This window comes from Poecilia reticulata, chromosome 17 (genome assembly GCF_904066995.2).
Source record: "Poecilia reticulata chromosome 17, P_reticulata-male-v2, whole genome shotgun sequence".
Taxonomy (NCBI): domain Eukaryota; kingdom Metazoa; phylum Chordata; class Actinopteri; order Cyprinodontiformes; family Poeciliidae; genus Poecilia; species Poecilia reticulata.
Window position 1 is genome coordinate 9,889,151 of NC_088846.1, and position 25,069 is coordinate 9,914,219.

The following is a 25,069-nucleotide window of genomic DNA, read 5'->3' on the forward strand; positions in this document are numbered from 1 at the left end:
TGACAGTTTCTGGAATTCAAAACTTAAAGAAATAGTCAACTCATTTTGTCAAATTTATTTTCTGTAATGAGTGAGCAATTGTTTTCTATTTAAATGTTAATGGGAGAAAACATTTTGAAAAAAATCAAGTTTCTCAAAATTTATTTCTTTTTACTAACAAATTATGGAGATTTTTCAAGTAAATATAACTTTTCACTTAGGATTGACTTCTTAAATTGTTTTGAGATTTTTTTTTCTGAGCAAAGAAAGGACTTCTCACAATTTTCTTTTGTGATTTTTTTTACATCTAAAATGCCAAGCAAATCGTTTGTTTATTTTTAAACCTTAGAGAAACTATATAATATGCTGTCTTGGAAGGACGGCACATGAAGATACCCGTTCTGTTATCCTCTATCCTCAGTTCCTCACCATCAACAGAATGAAGAACCTTCAGTCTAAATCAACAACTGAACTTTGAACTTATGGAACCAGAGAAGAGCCTCTGGTTTGGCCCTCAGTGATTAGACAACCTTAAAAACTTAACACCTACCTGGCAAGTCGCATTATGAGATCACTTTGTTTTTAATCGACTAATGGCTTTTTAACAAGAATGAAAATTCCCTACATTTATTTTTTCTTCCTCCCTTTTTTTCCAGATTTGAAAAGCGTTTAAAAAAAAAAAAAATCAAATCCCTCCTTAAAACTAATTTTTTTTTTTTGGCATTTGCATAACATGACAAGGCCTGACATTGCAATCTAGTTGTGCCGTCTTTCATTTATTGTGTTTTATTCCCTTGTGCACTTTGGTGTAGTTGATAGCTGTTTATAAAGTGCTTTATAAATAGACATCGACTCAATTGCCTTCATGATATCCACTGAAAATTTAATTTACAAAAAGAACATACAAACAAGCCATATTCTAACAAAAATTTTGTTTTTTTTATTAAATGGATATGTACAGCACATCTTAATCATGAGAATTCTCTATTTTGTTCCAAATCTGAAAAAACCAAACACACAAACACAAGGTGTGCTTTCAGTTCCCGAAGTTTCAAACGTCCGCTTATTGCACCAGAGCCTAAAGACTTCAGTCCCACGTTTGACGTTCAAACGTTACGAGAAAAAACAGGCGGAGAAAAACAAAGGGATTAGGCCAAAAAATAAAATACAAACCTGGACCAACATCTTGGAACAAAGAGCCCAAAAAAAGGAGTTGCTCCACAATCGCTTTCGTCACAAACAACCCTAAAAATCCTGATAAAATCCATGATTTAGAAAGGAAAAATCTCTAAAACAGACTAAAGATTTTATTATGACTGCGTGACGTTTCATGTGTACCAGAAGGACAAAGCAGGAACTTTAACACGACATTACAGAAAAATCCCTCGGGGGGAACGTTCACGCCTCACACTCGATTACTGACGGGGTAAACCATGCGGCTCCACTGAACCCATTCAACTTGTACTTCCGAGACATCGTCCGGGTCAATTCCAAAACCCGATCAGCAGAGCGGGTTCTTTTCCCCTGATCCACTCAAATGTCAAAATAAAAACAAAAAAACAAAACAGCAATAAAAGTGAAATTAAAACCTCTAGGGAAATGGATACTGTGTTCAGAAATGCTTCCCGTAAGAAAAATAAAATCCTTATGGAGCATTTCTACAAGAAATGTAGAAATGTAAAGAAAAAAAGTCTGATTCTTTTTCCATATTTGTTTTTTTTTTATGTTAACCCAATGCAGGGATAAAATCATTGTAAGGTAAAATACATCCTCACTAGGCGACAATGTATGAACTGATCCATTTCAACAGGTTTTTGTTTGCAGCTGAGTAAAGCCAGATTAGTAATGAGACAATATTTTTGGTTTTGTAGTAAACAATTGCAACAGAGGCAAAAATGAAATGCAAAAAAAAAAAAGATGAGTGTGACAACGTCTGTACTCCCAACAGGATGATTTAGGTTTTTCTTACATTTTTTTTTTTTTCATATTTAGTTTTAATAATTGGCAGTGTTAAACTATAAAGTTTAAAAATGAATTCAGGAAATAGAAGAGTGTGGGACAGAAAAACAAAAAAAAAAAAAAAAAAAAAAAACCTAAAGACAAATATTGAAACCTCTCATGAATCAGATCTAGAATGCTTATCCGAACCTTAAACAAGCTCCTCTACAGCCAGAAAGGAAAGAAAGAAAGCGAAGATCTCTGCAAAAATCAGAAAAACTAAACGACAGACGAGCAGACAGTGATGGGGAAAGTTGCCGGAAAAAGCAAGCGATGGAGGCCGCAGCAGAGATCTGAGGTTCCCTGAGAAAAACGATCCGGGTTTGTTTGCTGGAGATTTCCCCGAACCGACGGGATTACAAGCTCGCTGTGACCTGCGGCAGGGCTAATGCGACCGACCCCCAACTCCCAACGATGAAGAGGACCGAGCGGGAAAACCCTCGTTTCACTGAAGCACATTTAAGTCAGGCTCTCCCTATGGAAGCCCAAATGTGCCACAATTTACAAGCTAGATAGATCCTTAAATAATAGCATGTCCTTTAAAACTGAAATTAACTACAGAAATAACTTACTGAATGAATCCAACGTGCCGTGCCGTTAGTAAGAATATTTACAAAAAAGACGTAATATTTAATAATTATTTCTGGTTGCAAACTTAAACATTATGACTTTAACGGCAGTTGGGGGGGGGGGGGGGGGGTTAGGGGACTTTTCACAATATAATCTGACATGCTGTGAAGTTCTGACATGCTGTGAAGTTCAACCAATCAAATGTTACATTAGCATTATATCAGATTGGAAAAATTAACTAAAGAAATATAACTTTAAAATGAATTTCACATTTAAATATTGCATTTTTTTTACACATTCAATTAATTAGGAGCATATTTATTTGTTTATGAAATGCAACTTATTTCCCAGGACCTTCAATTATAAAACTAAATAAAATTTAAAGATTTATTTATTTAATGCATTTAATTGTGGCCCTGGGGGATTATTCAAAGCAGGTTGAATAAAAATCACCTAAAGAAATACAAAATTACAAAATGCACAAATCTCAACAGGAAGAAAAAACTAGGAAAAATGTTTTGTGTTGACTGAATGCATATTTTTGTTCAACTTTTTAAGGCAGTGTTTTACCTTAGAGATCTTTCTGTAAATTTGCCTCCCCGTGGGAAATTAATTGCAGTTAGTGTTGCAATTAAATGGTTTTTGTCACTTTAAAAATACTATTAAAATGATAAAAAAACATTAAAGTGCATCTCTTTATTTTAATGCCCTTTTAAAAACCTACAACTAGATCTCCAGGATGCTTTTTTTTTTTTAGACAAACCTCAAGTTGAAATGTCTTCAGATGTTTGGATGTGTTTTTTGATAAACCCAAATCTGTTTGAAATATTTAGGATTTACTTTAAAAAAAAAAAAAAAAAATCCCGTCTAATTATTCTTTCCTCTTTAGTTGTGCCGTACATTCCTAATACGTTAAAACTAATTCTGCTCAGTCCAATATGTGAGGTGAAACTGATTCTCAATGCTATCTTACTTTAGCAAAGATATATATATCTAGAAAGAAATCCTACAATTGCACATTATAATAAAAGATCTGCTCAGCTGCCTGTTAGCTTAAAACACGCTGGGCATAATTAAGCTTAAAAAGGCATTTCAGGGAGATTTGCAGCACTGATTTCATCTGGATCGGATTTTAAAATGAAAAAAATAAAAAATAAAAAATTGTAATTCCAGAACCGGCTTTCTGTTATAAAATGGCCGAGAGACGATGATGAACTTTTGATTCAGAGAAACTTAAGAAAAAAAAACAAAGAAAGAAGTTTCTTCCTCCCCCCTCCAGCATACAGAAACACAGACCCGGCTCACTCTGATACTTTAGTTGCCTCAAAGTTAACAGCCAACTTCCTGTGCTTCCTCTTGGAGGCGGAGCTAGGGGCGTGGCCTGCAGCGGGCGTGCTCTGTCTGGGAGGCGCGTGCTGGACCGCCGTCTTGGTGGAGACGCCGTCGTCTGCCGGGCCGGGGCTGGACGAGGAGGGGTCGCTGTTGGCCTCGTGTGGTTTGCTGCTCTGTGATTGGTTCCGAGGTTGCGACTGAGCGGCGCTCTGGGCCTTCTGGGATTGGTTCTTGGCAACGGTTTGGGCGGCGCTGTAAAACTCTCGGGTTTCCTGGTTCTTCTTGTTGGCCGATGCTCGTTTTTTAGTCACCTGTAATTAGTTTTGGAGTAGCGGAGGGAATGAACAGAGGACGAGGTTCCGACTGAAACGACACAGAAATGCTGAAGCTTTACTTCCAGCTCACCTGTAAGGGGATGAACTGGTTGTGTGACCCAATGTGTAGAGCGTTGGCAGGCGGCGTGTGGACGGCGCCGGGGAAGGTTCCGGGTGCTGCGTAGAACGGCTGGGTGGGGTGGTGGTGGGGAGGCAGGGTCATCCCCCACAGAGGGGAGGGGCCGAAGCCCTGAGAGGGCAGCAGCAAACCGCCTGGACAGAAACTACATTTCTCACTTAACGTCTCACAGGTTTTTTTATTTTATTGAGATTTTAAATGGCAGACACACACAATGTTAGAAAGCATTAGATAAACATAAATCTCATGAAGACCAAGGAGCACAGAAGACAGTTCAGGGAGAAAGTTATGGATTCATTATTTGACAGCATTTTTCAAGACGTTATTTGCTGAACATTCTTCCAGGCGGGTCAAAATTAAAATTAAAGCTAAAAATGCAGAAGTAAATGTAATTCTTTTTTTGTTTGTTTTACTTACAACTAATTATTTTAGTGATCAAGTTTTCTATCGAGTGTTCTGATTATTTAATCTTTAGATTTTTTCTTTTTAAATGGCACATTCTGCACATTTTTCACTTAACAGCTAAAGGCTATTTTGTGCAACATTAAAAATGCAAAAAAACAAATTAATTCTCCGTACAAATGATAAACATTTTATTGGTAAAATGCAATTCCTTTACTGTGCAGCAAAAAAATACTTTAGCTTTATTATGTGACAAGCTCAATGCTTTCTGCTCGATTTGGCGACTACACAGCGTGTGGCTGATCTGCTGATTACTTTTATGGATTAACCAATTAATAATCAGAAAGAAAAAGGTGCTGAAAAGGAGATTTGCGTTTACAGAATTAGAATCAGGAAAAGTTAAAACAATACCATTTGAGGAGTTCTGGGTAAAACATTTTACAGACAAAGTTTTTTTTTAATCTTAAATGCTAAATGTATATTTTTTGTACAGTTATGGCTTTTTGCTGCTTGGAGTTGCTGTTCTTCCACAGAACTGCCTTTTTATGAGATGACAATTATTCGATTACTACAATGGTTGACGATTATTTCAATCATCAATTAATCTGATTAACTGTTTAAGCCCTAAAAAAAAAAAAACACAAAAACAAAACCATGCAGAACTTAAACCAAGTTTTCTGACTGATTTGGAAAAAAGCACAGGAGTTCCCTCAATCCCTTTGGGCTGATTTATTTATTTTTTTTACTTTTGTCCAGATAAAAAAAATATATAAATCTTGTGGCGTATATCAGAATCTCTCACATTTAAACACATAAGCACCCATTGAGGCTCCCTGATGCAGACGATAAGAGCAACACACTGACCTTGCTGGCTGAACACTGGCGGCATGGCTCCCATCGGCGGCGGCTGCATCTGAGCCATCCCCGGATATAGATGAGGAGGGAGGGGGAACCCAGAGCCCAGAGAGTTCTACGTGTAAACATGAAGTCAGACATGTCGCATGTTAAGAGTATGAAACAATGAAGTCTGAGATCTTATTCAGTAGATTGTGAAGCATTTACCAGTCTTTGGAGGGCAAAGAAGGCAGCTTTCTCCTTGGCTTCGTTTTCTGACTGACACTGAGGTCCGTGAATCATTAACCCATTGGACAACTTCACCTGACACACTACCGGACCCTTTGAGGGACAAACGGGGAAGCTCAACAAGTTAGATCCCAACGTGAAACGAGGGCCGGATCCGAGGCGGGGGAGCTGTGAGACGGTTGTTACCTGTCGGTTGCGGATAAAGCTGAAGTCGGGCGGGGCCATGCCCACGCCCACGCAGAAACAAGCCAGCTCTGACACCTTCCCGCCCAGGGCGGCGTGAGCAGAGGCAGCCGGTGCTGGAGAGGCCAGCGTGACGGATTCACCAGGAGGGTTGTTTATTTTTGCAGCTTGGAGGGGAGAAGAGTACAAGCGAGAAACACGTCAACGCGGATTCCCCGCTGCGCTGCCGCGGAGACGCGAAGCTACGTACCCAGCTTCTTGCTTGATCGCCTTCTGTTCTGCTGTTGGCCAGCAGATGGAGCAGCGTCTGTTGGACTTCCTTTTCCAGCGCCGTCGATCTTCAGCATCTCCTTCAGAACCAGGGTTCCTTTCTACAAAACCCCACCCCAAAAAAAAAAAAAAAAAAAAAAAAACTCATTCAGCCTCAGGCTTTTTAGTACACTGCAAAAACAAAATCTTGATGACTATTTTTTGTCTAGTTTCTTATGCAAATATCTTAGCAAACTTGAAATAAGACAAAACTAAATTATAAGCAACTTTTTTAGCAAAATACTGACGCTTGTTTTAAATAACTTATTCCTTAATATTGATGAAAAAGTGCTAGTCCCACTGGTAGAATAACTTAAAACATTTTCCCACGTTCTAAGCTAATTTGTTTGCCAATAGAACATGTACTTTTTCTTCAATATTAAGGAATTATTTAATTAAAACAAGCCTCTATACATTGCTGAAAAGTTAGTGAGTGAGTTTGTCTTACTTGAAGTATAAGATATTTGCACTGGAAACTAGACTAAAATTACTAGATATGATTTTGTATTTTTTGCAGTGTATGACTATTTTTATCATAACCTTCTGTACATACCATGGCGAAGGACTGGGGGGACAACGGGCCGTCTGACTGGTTGCTGGGTTCCTCCGGAGGGGCAGGAAGCGGTGGTGTTTGCTGGTTGCCCTGGGAGATCTTTAGGTTTGCAATGAGATCCTCAAACTCAGTGGTGCCCTGTCGGTGCCAAACACAAGGAGTGTTTTTTTTTTTTTTTTTTGTTTAAACATAATGGAAACATAAAGATGTCAGCAGAAGTTTGTGTTTGCTTGAACCTTATTAGCTGTGTTCTTCGGAGGGAAAAAGGAGCTGACGTCTTCATTTTTCTTTAATAGTCTGATGCCACCGGCTGGAATCTGCAAAAACAAACAGAGTGTGTTTCCTTCTTATAGAGCGTGTGTGTCAAACTGGAGGTCCGGGGGCTCAAATCCAGCCCACCGTAACTTTGTATGTGGTACTGAAGCTCCTAAATAGAACAGTAGTGTGCTTAAATATAATCAGAGCAGTTTTACCTGTATACTGGCGAATTAAATTATTGCAAAAAGATGTTCAATATTATTTAACTTAAGCACTCGTCGAATTATCTATTTATTAATATTTTAAGTTTGTTAACAGGTAGTTTTATGAAAACAGCCCTGATTGGGTGGATGGTTCTCACTGCGGTTCACCCGAGCCCCAAAGCCTTAGGAGCTGTTTTGTAAACCTCAACGGACTAATAATGATTTAATTTCTCTGTTTTTGAATAGTATATTGGGGCATGATGTGTTGCCGTTACCTTTCAGTCAATTAAAATGTGCTTTTTCTACATTAATCCAAAGTTCTGGACTTAACCTGAAAGTAGCTCATGAAATCGATTCAAAGACATCGCTACTCTAAATTCTTTTCATTACAAAGATAATTTTTCATTTTCCACTGTATGTATATTTCATTAAAATTCCTTACGTTCAACAGATCATTTTGGTTATTGCTCATTATGAATTAAAAGATCATTTTCTTGTAGTTTATTAAATTACTTTGAAGTAGAATTCTAACAAACTTCTTAAGGAAGTTTTGCCTCGTTGTGAAGCATCTGTGTTTACTCACAGCTTTACTGGAGCGCTGATTCTTTCCCTGTTGTAAAGCCGCTTCCTAAAAATCAGAAAAGTTCAAATTAACCACCGTAAGAAAAATGGTTATCTGGTCATCTTTTCCAACAAAAAAAACAAAACAAAAAAAAACAAAAAAAAAAAAAACACAACAAAAACAAAACAAAGACACCAACATTATTGTGCCAGTGAGCTGGAGGCTGGCTGGGAGGACCGGTCTTCTGGAGCGACTGCCACACGTTACTGTACTCCTCCTTAGACTGGATGGAGACATAAACACAAGTTTTTACGCTGTTTTAATCGAGCTGACGTACATGAAGCAACACGTGGTACTTACCTTAGCTTGTTGTTTCTGGTTGGGACCTTTAGATGGGGTTTTGTTACCCTGAGGCGCCACGGTGTTCTTGTTGTGCTGCAGACAAGGAGGTGAAGCAGTTAAAAATCGAGGATTACTTCATCACGCATAACGTCTGCAGTCGTTCCCTCTCTCACCTGGGTGGGCACAAAGGGCGAGCGAGGCGAGTGGTTGAGGCCCACCAGGCGCTGCATGCTGAAGTTGGCGCTGGTGGACGGTTGCGGTTTGACGATGGCGGTGAGTTTGTGGGAGCCGTGGTCCAGCCGGGTGCCGTGGGACAGGTTGATGAGGGCGCAGGGAGGGAGGCGGTAACCGCGGGGGGAGGTGCACCTGAGCAGAGAGACGGGACGAGTTTTTGGTCTCATCTGACCAGAGCAGCGCCTGCTGGGAAACTGCAAACATGTCTGGCTGCGAGCTTAAATGGCGCTTATTGAGACACTCAGAGCTTCGCGTTCCGTTTTAAATGCCGCCACGTCTTTAATCCTGAACACGGCGATTCAATTCTTGGTCTTCATGATGTTTCCTCACTAATTTCACAGGAAAATTACACTAAACTAGGAACAGGTGTACCACAGAGTATGAGGGCCACACTAAGAAAATAAAACTAAATTATGAGAATAAAGTCATGATATTACAACATTTTCTTTTTATTCTGGTAATATTTAAACTTGTAATTTTATTTTGTACAATTTTTTCTTAGTGTGACTCTGATATCCGTACAGTTGGACTTAATTTACTCATTATTCATAGGCTTCATGAATTTGTGATCTCTTACAGCTGGTTTTCTCCTGCCTTTCATCTCTGCTCAGAAAAATGTTAGAGACCTGAACCAACTGTTTTTTTTTCTTAGTTTTACCAACATTTACCAACACCCCCACCACTAAAAAAAACCCCTAAAAGCACATCAACTCACCTGATGTTAAGACCTCCAGCAAATTCCTCGTCAAACAGAACCTCATAGAGAACCTCAGCCTCGCGGTCCGCTGAAGACACAATGATTGATGTTCTTGAAGTAACATCTTTTTTTTTTGTCTACATCTAGATTACATGCAAGGTTGAGTGTTTCTACCTCCTTTAATGCCGATGATCGTCCCTCTGTGTCCCAGCGGGACGGTGAAGCTCTCCCTGATGTTGACGACTCTGTCAAACAGCCGGTACTCTGCGTCGGGGTCTGGGACCACGCCCTGCTGTTGCTCCAGGGGCTACGCACAAGCAGCATCGCATTTTATTCACCGCATAGCAACCAGCAACACAACAAACCAGCAGGAGGCGTTGCTGACCCGAAACAGGAGATGAGGCTTGACCGTCACGCGGACTTTCTTGGTGCTCTTCTTCACCTGAGGGAGGAGAAGTTACCGTGAGACGGATGCGGCGAGGACAAAGACGACGCTTTGGGATCGGAAGGAGCAAATCACAGGACGAGACGCTCACCTTGGTCTTTTCCACGGCTTCCTCGATCTTCTCCACAATGGCGGAGTCCAGAACCTGGAGGTCGCATGACGCCCGACTGGTGGAGCTGACTGGATGACTTTTCAACCAGGAGGCGATTTCAGCCACCTTCTCCGCCCTGTGAAAGGAAGGCAAATATGAAAACATGAAGGAGTTAAGAAAGAAATACTATTTGTGGCCGTGCATCAAGTGTTGAAAAGGAAAACACCTTGGAGAAAGCAGATATTTCTACAGTGAAATCTCTACACTTCCTGCTGCAAAATGAAGACAAGAGACCAAGAACCAACGTAGAAACGTTCCCAACAAAGTGAAAAATCTGAATCCATTTAAGAATTGTCCAAATGTACGTTTTTAGTCACCAGTGGAAATGCTGGTAAATTTCTCCAATAGAATCCTATTATCTCTCTGTGGAGGCATCGGCTATTTGGACTTTAGAACCAGTTGGGTCACCGTGTGGTTGTGGGTTTTGCTTTGGCAGCAGGATATAATAAGAAAAACAAACCACGTGCAATAACTCAGGTGAATTAATACAAGTAAGTAAACAAATACTTGGGTCTACAATGTTGTTAAGCTTGAAAGAAGTTGAATCCTTTCCATTCCAACGTTCTTTTATTGTAAAAACTTGAATCTGGATGAAAAAACTTGGCTGCATGCAACTATTTCTGTTCCACAAAAAAAAAAAAAAAAAAAAATTATATATATATATATATATATATATATATTAGCATTCATTCTCCGTTTAATATCAAGCGGAGAATGAATGCCATTGTATTTTTAGTCACAGCTCATATCTTCTACTGTCCAAGAAATTCTTTGCATTACTGATTTCGCACACATCGCGAGAAATCTAATCTAATATTCATTACAATGCATTGATCCAAATATCTAGCCTGGAGCTTAATTTAGCTCCTGGCTTATTGGGAAAGAGAAAGGGGGAAGTTTCGACTCTTTAAACGTTTCGTTTGTCAGGTCCGAATGTTTTCTTTGTCCTTACCCGTTCTGATCCTCTCCAGGCCAGATGTCGTCTTCGTAGAACACGTCGTCGTGACTGTTTCTGGACACTGCATCAAAAACTTCAGAAAATCTATGAAAACACACACAAAAAAAAAATAAATAAAAAATTTTGAATTCAAGAATGGATATCTGTTCGCTTTTCGATGCAATTCACCTTCACAGGCACTCGCTAATTTTAAAAAACTTTTACAACCCGATAAATTTGACATGAAAACAGATGCTTTATGCAGCATGACTGCACAGAATGGACTTAGCAGCAAAGAAAGATTGTACCTGTCCAGGTATTCAGCAAGCAGCTCCTCCACGGCAGCAGAGTAGAGCCACTCTTTCTCCGTTCTCTTGGTGTACCCGGGAACCTCCTCGTTCTTCTTGTTGAACTTCAGGTTGAGCCCAACGTTAGCTCTTTGCTCCCCGCACGGACTGGACACAGTGAAGATGTAGAAAGCATGCTCAGCACAAGAACAAAGATCTGCATTTGAAGCAAACCAACGAGCATTCGGACACAAACTTCTTCTTGGAGCCTCGGCCGATGAAGATGCTTCCCGAGAAGCGGGAGACGAGGTAGCTGCTGACACCGAGGCGGGAAGCCAGGACATAGCCTGGGCAGTACTTGACCGAGTATTTCTGGGGAAAATTCATACAAACAAATGAGGACGGACGCTCGTTCCGTGATTTAAAGCGACGAGTCTTCTACAGGAACGGGGTCTTACATGCTGATTCTGGATCAAGTGCTCCAGCTGCGGCTCATGAGGCACGCTGAAAACCACCCGTATCCGACCGTCTTTGATGACGTCTTGAGAGTCTTGAACCTGAAAGAAAAGTTTAAAGAGCAGCTGGTGTTAATGCGACTGATGCTACCCAACTAGCATCATTAAAGCGAGTCTTAGAGATTAGAGAGATTGTGATTTAAACAAGCCGAACTTCAGTTTACCTCAAAAACCTAAAGTAATGGGGAAAAAAAAGTAATTGGATTTCATGGTTTGTTTTTATAGGCTATTAGCTTTTTTTTGGGGGGGCGAGGGGGGACAAATACCGAATAAGAACTTGGGGCAGATCAATGATCCGATCCCTTAGAGGTTGACCACTCACCTCTCCCATGGCACCATAGTAAGGGCTCCCCACCATGAAGACTGTCGTTGATGGAGGAAAAAGTTCATCCAAACTCTTAAAGCAGGTCAGAGACGAGTAAAAGGCCTTGATGTCCTGAGAATGAGGGGAGAGCTGATGGTATTTACAGGCTACATGAATTTGACGTCCATGTTCTATTCGAAGAATGAATAAAGAGTAAACCTCAGCAAACCCTAAATGGCTGCTATCAAGAGCAAAAAGTCCTGAAAAGGATATCTCTACTTCTTAGAAAAGATATTTGTGGTGAGTTAAACATACGACGCCTTGCAGCATCGACCATTGAACAACTTTGGTCTGAACTAAATTCCTGCACAAGTAGGATAACTTTTTTAAAACTTTTAACTACAGCTGTTCCCTCGGTTCTGACTGGCGCATTATTTCACTGAGTTTGTATGCAGGTACCTTAACCACAGTCTGGTAGGCGAATGGGAGAACCTGTTTGGCCCACTGTTTCTCCAGCTCCACCACTCCACTGGCTTTAGGGACGTACTTCCTTCCTGTCAGCATCTGACCGTACAAAAGCACGGTTGTCTCATTCACTGCGATGCCTTTCCTCTTGAAGAAACTGAGGGAAAAAAAACAACAACAACAAAGCTTTAATCTGAGGCAGACAAAATGAATCGTTCTGCTTTATTGGTAAGCACAAATTACTGTTCAGTGATTCCCTGGACGTCCTTCACCCAGTCCTTCTGCTCTTTGTCAGATAGATAAGCCACTTTAGTGGGTGGAGGACTGGACGGCCTGTCGTACACTTGTTGGACTCCAGGAGGCTCCTCTAGAGCAAATCTGAAAGACGGGTTGCAAAGTTTTGGTTGCTTTAACTGATTTGAATTTGAAATTCACCAAAAGATAAATGAGTGCAATTGAGGAGGGGAGGCGTCTAAAAATGCATTTTCAGGATGTCAATATTCTCACTTGGTTTCTCCGTCCGATACCGCGATAACACGAGCTTCCTCTAGATGGGGCCAGTTGACAAACACAGGCTTCCCCAAAAGGTCTGCAGCAACATGATCACATATCTACAGATATAGAGAAGGAAAAAAAAAACAGTGGTTGGATATGAAAACAAAGATCATTGCACAATTCTCTAACACAGAGGATTTCTGTTCTTAGCAGTGACCAGTTCAGGATTACAAAAACAAATGCTCACCGTTTCCCCGTCCTGACTGGGAAGGATGTCCAGAATCATGTTTTCTCCTCTGCTGCTCTGCTGGAACACGACCACTCCGCTCTTCTTCTTATAAAACTACAGGCAGTGAATGAGAAAATGTCAGAAATGACAGGAAATCAAAAGAAAAGGGATTCAAAACCCGGATCGAGCATGTCATACTTGCAGAGTTTAAATATTTTTCTTAAAGCTGAGTGAAACTGAAACAAACCCTTCTTTACGGAACCTCAGATAAATGCCAAATTTGAGCTGAAGTAACTCTAGACTGTGCTAAACATCAACAGGCTCCCCCACCTTGTGTTTGATGTGGTGCAGAGTGGGGAAACCGCAGTAGTATAAAGTGGAGCGGTCGACGCGCTTGCTGACGTGGTCTGACGGCACATGCCAGGCGTCCATGGGGATCCGGACTTCCCTGGAACAGCCGAAGAAACTCCCGAGTGACAGAGCAGACGTTTTCTGAACGCCCTCGAAAGGTGTTCAGCTGTGGCCTTTTTCAGAAACTGCGAAGATAAAATGAGTAAATGTACCTACCTGACGTGACAATGGACGATGTTTGGGAAGAGCTGAGGCAGGGAGGAGGCGTATGTGAAGTCCGTGTCTGGGTCGTAGGAGTACAAGGCGCACTCCGAGTGCCGGTTCCTGGACTTCTCCTCCTTCGTCAGTTTGGAACTGAAAGGCTCCATAGCTGCTAAAAGGCACGTCTTTTTCACAAACAGACAGACAGACAAGTTAATAAGTTTGACTTATGGCCTCAAATTCAGTGTGCGTGTGTGTGTGTGTGCGTCTACCTCGTCTATGAACGGAATGAGCACCACAGCTTCCCACTCCTGCTGCTTTCCATTGAGGTCAGTTTTGAAGTCAAGAGGATAGTATTCGATAATGGGAGAGTTTGGACTGGTCATCAAGTCCTAACAAATAAATTATAAGGACAGATTAATATCTAAATTTCCTATTTTACTGTTCCATACTTTCTTTTGGCCACTTTTATACTATAATTACAAAAAAATAAAAAAATAAAAAAATCACTAGAACTGCAAGCAGTTATCGACGGGTTCCAAGTCCTTCCCAGCAGGACATCAGGCATTTCCTGCAGGGTTCAGACTTCAAACATGGAAGCAACAAAGAACAACATCTGTATTGTGGATGAATGAAAGGTTTTTAGTAAGAAAATATGTTAAAAATTAAAAATACTTTTTAAATGTTATTAATTGCTGAGCCTGTACATGGCAAATAAAATGTTTTGTTTGCATATTTCTTCATATATGATCCACTGGGTTAATTATTTGGAACACAGACCATCCTGAACTAAAAAAAAAACAAAAAAAAAACAAACAAACAAAAAAGGCTGAGCCGTCACTAAGCGAAACTTCAAAGTTTCCCTCAAGAAGTTTAATTTATAGTCTTCATGAGAAAGTTTTGCGTTTCAGCCGTGACGAGGACAAGGATTCCTCTGTGATCCATCGCCACACGCTGACAGCAGCATTTTTGGTGAAATATGCATCAGACCTGGGGGAGAATATGATGTAATATCCTGTTCTCTTGCTTCAGTATATAGCAAGGCTGCATTATTTTGGGTCCAATGTTATTTCAAAGCACTTGTGAAGGAACTTTAAAGTGAAAACCCTCAAAAGAAAACTTATGTCAGGGAGCTTTTTTTCTTTCTTTCTATTTTTGCATGAGGCATTTCATGTGTGTGGTGCTCTGTAAGTTTTGGGGGGAAATGTTTGTGTCTGAACAGCTGACTTATTAATTATAGCATGCCCATCTGCATCCAATTCAAAAAGCCGAGTTGTAAATGTTACAGTTATATTCTAAATATTATTATAGTCTCGCTTCAGTTTCATTAATGTTTCCCTGTGCCAACTCTGTGAAAACCTTTGCATTTCTCCTTGCCCCATAGCCAATCAGTGGGTGAAAAGGCGAATAAGTGTAGTTTCTCCATACGTCCACACGGCGCGCCTCTGACCATGTTGACAGACTGTGTGTTGGTGTTAGAGGAGTTACCCTGTAGCCCTCTGGGAGCAGCTCCTTGCTGGCAGCAGGCAGGACAGCCAACAGCTGCTGGAAAGGCATGAAGGGTTTCCCGAGGTCAAAGGTCAGCTTCAACTCTGATATGTTTCGGATGTCAGACAGAAACGGGGCGTAGTGGAAAGGGTAGTACCTGCAGAGGTGTGCACGTGTTATTTAAAGCTTGATTCCAAAATGAAAGTGAGATCTGTTTCCAAAAGGTGATAGGATGTCAGTGAAACTCAAACCTGGGTTAGAAATACCAAAGAGCGAGTAGTTGCTGTAGCAACCCTCACTATATGGGAGATGCACTCACCAGCTCCACGACTGAACACCATGGTAGTAGTAGTGAAGAATCCACTGGATGCCTTCCACGTAGCATTTGGCTTGCTTGGCGAGAAATTCACTGTAAATAAGTGGAATCAAAAGGCAAATCAAAAGATGAAAAATGGTGAAGTGATCAGTGATTGACGTTGGGTCTGTTGCTCTGGTAACTGGTTCATTCTGCTCTGTACCAGTCACAGATGACGTGCTGCGCTAGTTTAAGGTGGCACGCAGCCGACGTTGAGATTTTTCCACGTTCAGGTGGGCAAGAGTGGTCACTGACCTGCCTTTGGTTAAATAGTGCCTCGTAATTTATTTTGTCAATAAAGGAAACACAGAGCCGTTTGCTCCATTTAAAGGAAGCTGCCACACAGGAAGCTGTTGTGTTTGGGTTTTATTACCGATCTATTCCACAAATAGTGAAAAAGCACAATGATGAAGGTGGCTTTCAATTCAGAATTAGTTTGGGCTCTTTTTTTTAATGCAACTTAAATTTAAGATTAAGACCTCCTTTGGACCATTATTAACAGAATTTAAGACCTGCGATCAACATATTAATCACAGGTCTAAATTCAAGACATATTAAAATGTCTTTAATTTATTTAAAAAATAAATTCAAGATATCTGAAGGCCTTAATTTTGTATACATACATTTAAGACTTATTAAGGATGTATGGACACCCTGATTTTAGATCTGATTGATAAGCCTTAGAGCTTTAAAATAATCTAAAAAAAGCCTGACGTTTTCAACAATAAATAATTCTTTAATGCTATTTAGCATCTAAACCACACTCAACTAAAACCCTGAAGAAAGTCTCATTCACAAACAAGTAGTGAAATGGCACAAAGTTCAATTTGTGTTTTTGTCATGAGAAACAAAAAGAAATTAACCTTGAAACTCAATAATTAGCGCAAATTCTTATTTTTAAATCCATAATTAAACTCTATACTTTTGCATCAAATCCCAGCTTCATAGTTTCCAGAAGAATCTGTTTTAACTGGTTGTACAACCTTTCCTCCAAAACATTAGAGTCGGTCATGTGACTGGATGCAGTTATCAAACGCTGCAACCTCTGATACATATTTTGTACTCTGCTCAACCCTCTGGCACTTTGTGCTGCTGCGCCAGCATGAAAAAACAAAAAACAATAGCAGGTGTGTTTGGAGACACCTACACAAGACAGGCCGCTCTGTAATTTAGCTACAACCAACAAGCTCCTGAAGGGAAATAAACTGAAAGCTAAAACCAGGCAGAGGCCATTCAAGTCCCTTCTCACACTGCTTTTAGAAGCATGAAACATAACTATCATGTATCAGAACAAACACACAGAGATGGACGTATGCAGTGGCGGAGCCAGAGGGGGGACCAGGAGGGCTAGTGCACCCCCCTGTCATCTGATTGGCCCCCCCAGATGATTGACATGCAACAGCACCAGGTTATTCCTGTACATATTTGGAATCATTCTAAGTCAACCTAATATCTAAAGAAGAAAAACAATAACTATATGAAAAGAAAATGTATAAAACTTTATATAAGTCCATGTGATGACATAAATAAATAGATTTATATCAGGCGCGATACCAGCCTTCTTTATACTTGTACTCATAAAAACTCCTGGGTGTTTCAGTTGTGCTGCGCTGTGGTGCAACTCAAAGCCCAAAGCACTTCATACCTGGTGGTGATGGTAAAACACCAATAAGTTATTTACTGATCCTCCACAAAAAAAGAGAAAAAACCGAAGAAGGGCTGACAATGTTCGTAGTTTGGAGCAGAGGTGGCGCTAGAGTTTTTTCGTTGTCCGTCAAAGAAAAAAATCATTTTATTTCCAATTTGTAGTCAGCAAACAAAACATTATTTCTCTGCGAGAACGTTTTTGAAATCAGGTAACATTTCACAAAATGACGTGATTAGAAGACGACAGAACTCTGATCGTCTCCTGATCCCGCATCACTTCCCTCGGCGGGGAGAAAAACCAGCAGAAGCGGATCAGCTGCTGGACGCTCCAAAGCCTCTGGTCCGTTAAAGCGGCCAGATCAGAGATGATTCTCTGACAGATAATGTTCTTAGTCTGATTAATAATGAGCTCCACGATGTTCTCTGTGCGTAAAGTTGAAATTGTCTGCGCACCAAGTGTCAGCTGCGCTTGATCACAGTCTGGACAGAAACCAGTGAACTGCTTTCTGTTCTTATGAAGACGAGGGTGAGGAGGGAATCTGACATATTAACTCAGTTTTTAATGGTTTTGTTTTTAAAACACCATTAACGTAAGCAGTGTAACTATATATTGTATATTTGGCGTTAGTCATCTCATGTGTGATTAGTTGGAGTTTAACGGTGGAGCATTTATTGCCCAGCGCACTGCGCTTGTTTCTGCCTAACGGATCTGTACTTTCATTTCTTTCCTCTCTCAACAGTCAGCTGTTATTCCTCAACTTAAACTACAATAAGTAGATCAACACAACTTGATCACACATTCTCTTTAGCTTTTCTCTGTGTGCTCCAAACTCATTAAATGTAAACTCATTAGAAGCCCGAACCTCCATCAGGCAAATAATTCTGGTCCGACCCGAACTATTTTTACCTGTCAAATTACCTGTCCAAACAGAGCTTCCTAACCAACGTGTCCATAACTCTTCAACACGCTGTCAGCTTCCGGTCAGAAAGACGCATTTAGTTCATTGTCCATGAGATGATATTCAGAAAGGATCTTTAATTTGATTGATTTTAGTTTCCTCTGCGATGAACTCTGCGTAAAAGTCTATCATGTCTCCATGTGCGCCAGTCAAAGGTGTTAATTATAACCTGTCAAATGACAGAGGGGCTTAAAAAATAACCAAATATTCAGTTTGGTTATTTTTTATATAATATATATATATATATATATATATGTACACACACACATTTAAAATTTTGCCCCCACAGAGGTAGTCCTGGCCCCCCCAACTTTAAAAGTCTAGCTCCGCCACTGGACGTACGTTTCTAAAAAGAAAAATCGTGCTCGCCAACTATTAAAATGGTGAATTATTTGAATGACACTCACTCAGACACCACATCCACGCCCATCTTGGTCATATAGTACGTCCGTTTGTATTGTCTGAACTCTGTTTCAAACATCTCATCTTCCTCTTCCTCCTCCTCATCATCATCATCTGCCACGTCGTCTTTTTCTTGTTCAGTCACTTTTTCCGATGAGGTCAAGGTGGCGAGATGAATAGAAGAGTCCTTTAATTTATTAGAAACAACAATTTGGAGTGAATATTAAAAGAAAAATGTTTTTAAAAAATTACCCAAGCTAAGAATCAAACATGGCAGTTTCTTTAAATTGAAATATCGTTCAGATATTTGCTTTCCTACCTCCGTCTTTCTCCCGGCTCGGATCGCCGCTTCCTGCTCGGCTGCCAGACCGGCCGACTCGTTCAGATATTTGTTGCCGACTTTACTCTCGAACCACTTCAAGTCTACAAACACCTCGCTAAAGTGTTCCCGGTCAAACTAGGAAGATACAGAGGAGCGATGGGAAAAAGATTACTCAAGATTCCTTCACATTTTTCATGAATAAAAATGGAAAAAAGGACATGGAAAGAAAGGGAGGAAGAATAGATTGAAGGAAGGACGGAAGCAAAAATGAAGGAATAATTGAGGGGGGGAGGAAACAAGGAAGGAAGGTAGGAACTAGGACAAAGCAAGGATGGAATGAAAACACAATGGAAGGACGTTGAGAAAGACACAAATGTGCGACAAAGTAAGGGCACAAAAAATTTAAAGGTATGAGGGAGGAAGGAAGGAAGGACACAAGGACACAAGAAGGGTAAACTTAAGGAAGGAAGGAGAAAAAAAATCAAGATATGAGGAAGAAAAAAAAAGGAAAAAAAGAATTAAAGGCAATTTTTTGACAACTGTCTTACCTCAGAAAGTTTCTCCAGGTATTTCTCAAAATTTCTGAGGTTTAAGTAGCCGTTCTCATTCAGGTAACCTGCAATTATGAAGAGATTTCTGTTTTAATCAATGAACAGTCGTCATGACGTACGAGATAAAGAAAGCATCTTGCTACATTCTGAGGTCGGTGTGAACAGAACAGACAGAAATTAAAACTACACACATGTGAACCGAACAGACTCTGGGACATGCAATGTCATGTATGATGTAATATAACTATGTGAGTGTGTGTGTTTGTGTGCTAGTGCCTCACCCCCCAGGCTGGGTAGTACGCTGACGTAAGTTTTGTACAGCAGCGGCAAAGCATCATGATTAATGTGAAGATGAGGGAGGTGAGGGATGAAATCGTTTCCTACGAGGAACCCCATTAATATCCAGTCGTCTATTATTCGCTCCAGATCATAATCAGAACCCAGATGACGCTGAAAAACAGTCACAGACACAAGAGTATAGATTACAACGAGTATAGCGTGTACTTCAATAGATGAATAGATCTTCCTCTGCATGCAGCACTATTTGTAGCCTTGGAACATTTTTCACACTTAAATCATTTCTCAAAAAATTTAAATGTGTCAAAAGCATAATCATGTGATAAAATGGTCCAGTCAAAGTCAAGATTAGAAAGTCACTCTTCATCCAACCTGACTGAACACAAGCTATTTTCCAATGGAAAATGCACAAAAAATAAACAGAAAATAAATGTCTACATGAAGAAAATATATTTGAAAACTAATTATACATCTCCTTTCTAATTTGTGTTAATCTATCACATAAAATTTAAGGAAAACATTATTTGTGGTCACTTTTCATGGAAGTGTATGATTTGGATAGCTTTGTGTTTAAGTGTGCCACACCTTCAGCTCTGAGAACTCGTAGTCGATGTACTCCCTCATCAGAGACAGATGCAGCAGGTGGAAAGTCGTCTCCTCTGGAGCCGTTATTCTGGAAGAGAAGAAACGAGCTGGGCTCAAAACACTCGATCAAAACAGCCCAAAAGAACAGAAAATGAATACAGAAAGGAGAAAAAAATATATAAATAAATAAGAGAACCTTTTCTGGGATTTTTTTCCTCCAAAGCGGACTTCCTCTCTGAGCAGGGAGAAATTGTGCTCATGACTGGTTAAGCCCAACATGATCTACAAAGAAAAAAAAAAGGGACAAGATGAGCTTCAAAAGAGTTTGAGAAGCAATGTACATCCTCGCTCTTACACCAACTCAAAGCATACCAGGTCAGCATCCAGGCCATACAGGCAGTGTCGGGTGCTGGGATCATGATTCGGTTTGGCGTTCTCGGAACGGATAAACTCCATGATCTTATGTTCTCCTTCACCCGGTGTCTAGGAAAAAAAAACAGAAACGTCGACGTTAACGCCAGCCATTGCTAAGCCTTACATTACAGCAGCAGCCAAAACGAACCTCGTGACCCGACAAGAAGACTTTGACGTTTTGCCACAGCTTGTCTGCAGACACCTTGTTGTAGACAAAGTACTTGAGCTGTTCCTGTAGTCTCGCCATAAAATCGGTGCCTGGAAAAAGTTTAGAAGAAAAATTTTGAAAATTGTTCGGTCACGGGGGATTGGTAAGAATCTCACATGACAAAAGTCTTAAAACAAGTCAAAATTAAGACGAGTCAGAAAATGACTTTTGATTTTTTAAATAAGTAATGTTCAGAGTGAATAGAGCTTTAGGCCAAACCTACCAGGTGTGATACAATTGGAGTCGAAGCGAGCTTCTGTTGGAAGAACCTCTCCTTTATCCAGAGCCTTTTTAATCTTCTCCTCTGCTTCTTTGGCGGACCTGGACACAAAAAAAAAGAGAGTAGTAAGACTAACAATAACAGGCTGAGTCTCTGCTTGTACTTTGAGGGATTTAATCTTTAAAGTACAAGCAGTAATTGTTCTATTTGAGAATAATCTGTATTTTTTATTTTGATACAAATATATATATATATATATATATATATATATATATAAAAAAAAAACCACCCTTGAAGCCAACTGCAAACCACTTGCACAAGTGTCCATCAAATGTGGCATATACCAAGGAGATGCTCTGTCCCCACTGCTGTTCTGCATAGGCCTGAACCCTCTCAGCCAAATCATCAACAAGACTGGCTACGGATACCGACTCAAGAATGGGGCCACGATCAGTCACCTGCTCTACATGGATGACATCAAGCTGTACGCCAAGAGCGAGCGAGACATCGACTCACTGATCCACACCACCAGGATCTACAGCACTGACATTGGGATGTCATTCGGACTAGAGAAGTGTGGTCGGATGGTTACAAAGAGAGGGAAGGTCACCCACACAGAAGGGGTCTCACTCCCAGAAGGAACAATAGCAGACATAGAGCACAGCTACAAGTACCTGGGAATACCACAAGCAAATGGCAACCTCGATGAGGTCACAAGGAAAGGAGCCACAGCCAAATACCTCCAACGAATAAGGCAAGTCCTGAGAAGCCAGCTCAATGGCAAGAACAAGATCCGTGCAATAAACAGCTATGCCTTACCAGTAATCAGATACCCTGCCGGAATAATTAGCTGGCCAATGGAAGAGATGAAGGCCACGGATGTTAAGACTAGGAAGCTACTAACCATGCATGGAGGGTTCCACCCCAAATCCAGCACCCTGAGACTGTACACGAGCCGTAAGGAAGGAGGCAGAGGACTAGTGAGTGTGAGAGCCACTGTCCAGGATGAAACATCCAAGATCCATAAATACATCAAGGACAAAGCCTCAACGGACGATGTGCTCAGCGAATGTCTCAGGCAATGGGGAACAGAAGACAAGGTGCTGGAAGTACCATCATGGGAGGACAAGCCCCTACATGGGATGTACCACCGACAAATAACTGAAGTGGCTGATGTCAGGAAAACCTACCAATGGCTGGAGAAAGCTGGACTCAAGGACAGCACAGAGGCTCTCATCCTGGCCGCCCAGGAACAGGCCCTAAACACCAGAGCAATAGAGGCTCAGATCTACCACACCAGAGAAGACCCAAGGTGTAGGTTGTGCAAGGAGGCCCCTGAGACAGTCCAGCACATAATAGCAGGGTGCAAGATGCTGGCAGGGAAAGCGTACATGGAACGACATAACCAAGTGGCGGGCATAGTGTACAGGAACATCTGTGCAGAATATGGACTGGAAGCCCCGAGATCAAAGTGGGGACAAAAGTGGTGGAGAATGACCGAGCTAAGATCCTGTGGGACTTCCAGATCCAGACAGACAAGATGGTAATGGCGAACCAACCGGACATTGTGGTGGTGGATAAAGAACAGAGGAAAGCCGTTGTGGTGGATGTAGCAATACCAAGTGACTACAACATCAGGAAAAAGGAACATGAGAAATTGGAGAAATACCAGGGCCTCAGGGAGGAACTGGAAAAGACCTGGAAGGTGAAGACCACAGTGGTGCCTGTGGTCATCGGGGCCCTCGGGGCAGTCACCCCCAAACTGGAGCAGTGGCTTAAACAGATCCCAGGAACAACATCAGACATCTCAGTCCAGAAATGTGCAGTTCTAGGCACAGCCAAGATACTGCGCAGAACCCTCAAGCTCCCAGGCCTCTGGTAGAGGACCCGAGCTCAGAGGATGAAACAGACCACCCGCGGAGGGTGAGAAGGGAATTTTTTTTTTTACAAATATATATATATATATATAAAAAAAAAACGAGAAAAACTACAAAAATATACAGATTACATGCATTGACCTCGTCCGTTTCTACCTGAATCTGCGTCCTCTCTGCTGGTTCATCTTTGCCCTTGGTGCCACACCGTCCACAGCCATGAAGAAGACCTTGCGTGGCTTGATGATCCGAAACAGTACCTCCAGGTAATGGAAAATGTCTGCAAAGATCTTCTCCTCGGAGATGCGAAAATGGACGTCTTCGTCATTTGGGTGAGAGCACTGGTGGATGATGCCGTTCATGTCCAGATAAAGGTTGTCGAATTCTGGAATCTGCAGGTAGAAAGAAAATATTAAGTCAGTAGCTCATGGATTTAAATAAAAAACACTGTGAAAGTAAGTTGTACGAATGTGTATTTTATTGCCGGTGACATAATATCACACTTAAAATTTTTAGAAAAATCCAGCTTTTTCAGTACATGTCTTTAAAAGGATAAATTATATATGTTTGGAATTGGTACTTTAGTTTTGTTTGTTTTTTTCCAAGTTGATCAAAAATGTCTAGGAATTTTAAAGCAGTAATGTATAACATTGTATTTATGTTGGATGTGAATATAATCCTAACCCAAACAGGCCAATTTCTTAGTCGCTCTTCAATACAGCAAAGACAAGAGAACATGCAATTTAAGTATAACTGATCTAAACTTGCTCATGTCTATAGCAGCAATTTAAAGAAAAATTATTGAGGACCCAAAATTATTCAACAGGGGAATGCCAATCAATTAAAAAGAAAAAGAAAAAATCTCCAACATTTATTCTTACAGAAATCCACAAAGACTGGAATGTTGAGGAAGACAAGTCAACCATGGGAGGCTTTCTGTATACAGCAGTTTTATATTTTCAGTCTATTGAACACTACTGGAATTTTAATCTAGACTGGATTTAACGTTGACATTTTTTTGAGGGGGAAATTCAATGGAACAATAAAACAATTTAAGTGCTTTTTGCACATCTTTCCATGGTTATAAGTGTAAGACCCTGTCGGTGTGTGTTACTTTTCAGACTGTGTCCACTTTCCAACTATTTAATTTCTTTTACAGTAGATGTTTTTCTTCAAGGATCACCAGTCAAATCCATAACTATCATCAAGATTAGCGGGAAATGTTTTAAAGTATAAAATAAAGCTGTCAAGGTTTTTCATTTTTACTTACAGACTATCTGATGCAATAAGAACAACACTGATGAAACGACAGTAGAAAAACTGAAATACTGCGCTGAGTCACTGATGTGGAGCGATTTAAGTAACCCCACATTACCACGAAATGTGAGCTCAAACAAGTAGAGCTGTTTACACAAATGCAGCACAGCGCGGTATTTCACCAAAAACTAAAGTTGACATTATTATGCTCTGCCCCTTGCCACTTTATGTTGTCCGCTGCTATCGCGATACTACTGCCAGACACGTCAAATGACTGAGTTGATGTTTGGAATTGTCCTGCTCAACAAACATCCGAATTACAAGTTTTTAAAATGTTAATTTTAATATCAAGTCAAACCATGCGAGGAAATTACCAAACCAGCTCACAATTAGTGAAGGAATGTGGCTAATGACCTTGTGTCTGTAATGTGTTTAGATAATGCATAAACTATGGATTGTTTGGAGAAATAAGAGCCGTTTAGTGATAAAGAAAACACAGAGGAGCTACGTGGATTAAAAAGTTTCGGGCCGCTGCAAACAACTAAAAGCTTTCCTACCTTGTGTTCTTTGACAACTTCACTGAGACAAGGATAGCGTTCAGAAATCCAGCGGTAAAATTTCGGCACCCCCATCTTTACAAGCAACCTTTGAGCTTTTGTATGAGCACGGCAAACAGTCGAAACTGAAAACGAGCCGTTTAGCCACGAACCCGACCAAACAGAGTGAAGGTATGATAAAGAATCAGTAAAACTCGCTGTTTTGTTTCCAACGGCCGCTAACTAGCTTGTTGTCCGTAGTCCGACAGCTAAACTATTCCGACTGTGCTCGGGAAACGAAAGTTCCGGGATCATTGGCTCTCACCTCCGATTGCTGAGAAATGAAACCTAAATAAAGGTTTTTAAAAAGTCTTGTAAAAACCCTGGAATTACAATCACATTTTGATGTAGTCTTC

The 25,069-nt window shown here is 40.7% G+C and overlaps 1 protein-coding gene across 1 annotated transcript; it reads right to left on the minus strand.

The window, feature by feature from the left end:
* Nucleotides 1-841: 841 nt before the first annotated feature.
* xrn1 (5'-3' exoribonuclease 1) lies at nucleotides 842-24,961 on the minus strand. Its single transcript, XM_008432919.3, has 41 exons — nucleotides 24,675-24,961; nucleotides 23,020-23,252; nucleotides 20,990-21,087; nucleotides 20,707-20,816; nucleotides 20,517-20,627; nucleotides 20,341-20,426; nucleotides 20,145-20,232; nucleotides 19,544-19,712; nucleotides 19,260-19,327; nucleotides 18,709-18,846; nucleotides 18,395-18,576; nucleotides 15,346-15,435; nucleotides 15,027-15,183; nucleotides 13,811-13,930; nucleotides 13,554-13,723; nucleotides 13,317-13,434; nucleotides 13,005-13,100; nucleotides 12,770-12,873; nucleotides 12,506-12,640; nucleotides 12,257-12,419; nucleotides 11,816-11,929; nucleotides 11,437-11,535; nucleotides 11,235-11,350; nucleotides 11,000-11,146; nucleotides 10,707-10,796; nucleotides 9,695-9,830; nucleotides 9,544-9,600; nucleotides 9,333-9,465; nucleotides 9,177-9,246; nucleotides 8,401-8,593; nucleotides 8,246-8,320; nucleotides 8,085-8,168; nucleotides 7,907-7,951; nucleotides 7,099-7,179; nucleotides 6,863-7,000; nucleotides 6,251-6,371; nucleotides 6,004-6,167; nucleotides 5,797-5,910; nucleotides 5,599-5,704; nucleotides 4,285-4,466; nucleotides 842-4,190 (listed from the first exon to the last, which is right to left on the minus strand). The coding sequence occupies exons 1-41, from the start codon at nucleotides 24,747-24,749 to the stop codon at nucleotides 3,849-3,851; spliced, it is 5,118 nt and encodes a 1,705-aa protein (XP_008431141.2). The 5' UTR covers nucleotides 24,750-24,961; the 3' UTR covers nucleotides 842-3,848.
* Nucleotides 24,962-25,069: the final 108 nt, after the last annotated feature.

Bases quoted from the DNA above. Each gene is read 5' to 3' on its own strand.
- xrn1 (XM_008432919.3), bottom strand. From the start codon at position 24,749: ATGGGGGTGCCGAAATTTTACCGCTGGATTTCTGAACGCTATCCTTGT. The intron at 13,931-15,026 runs GTAACTCCTCTA...TTTATTTGTTAG, and splicing joins TGCTCCCAGAGGGCTACAGG to GACTTGATGACCAGTCCAAA. The intron at 12,641-12,769 runs GTGAGAATATTG...CCCGTCTTTCAG, and splicing joins GTATCGGACGGAGAAACCAA to ATTTGCTCTAGAGGAGCCTC.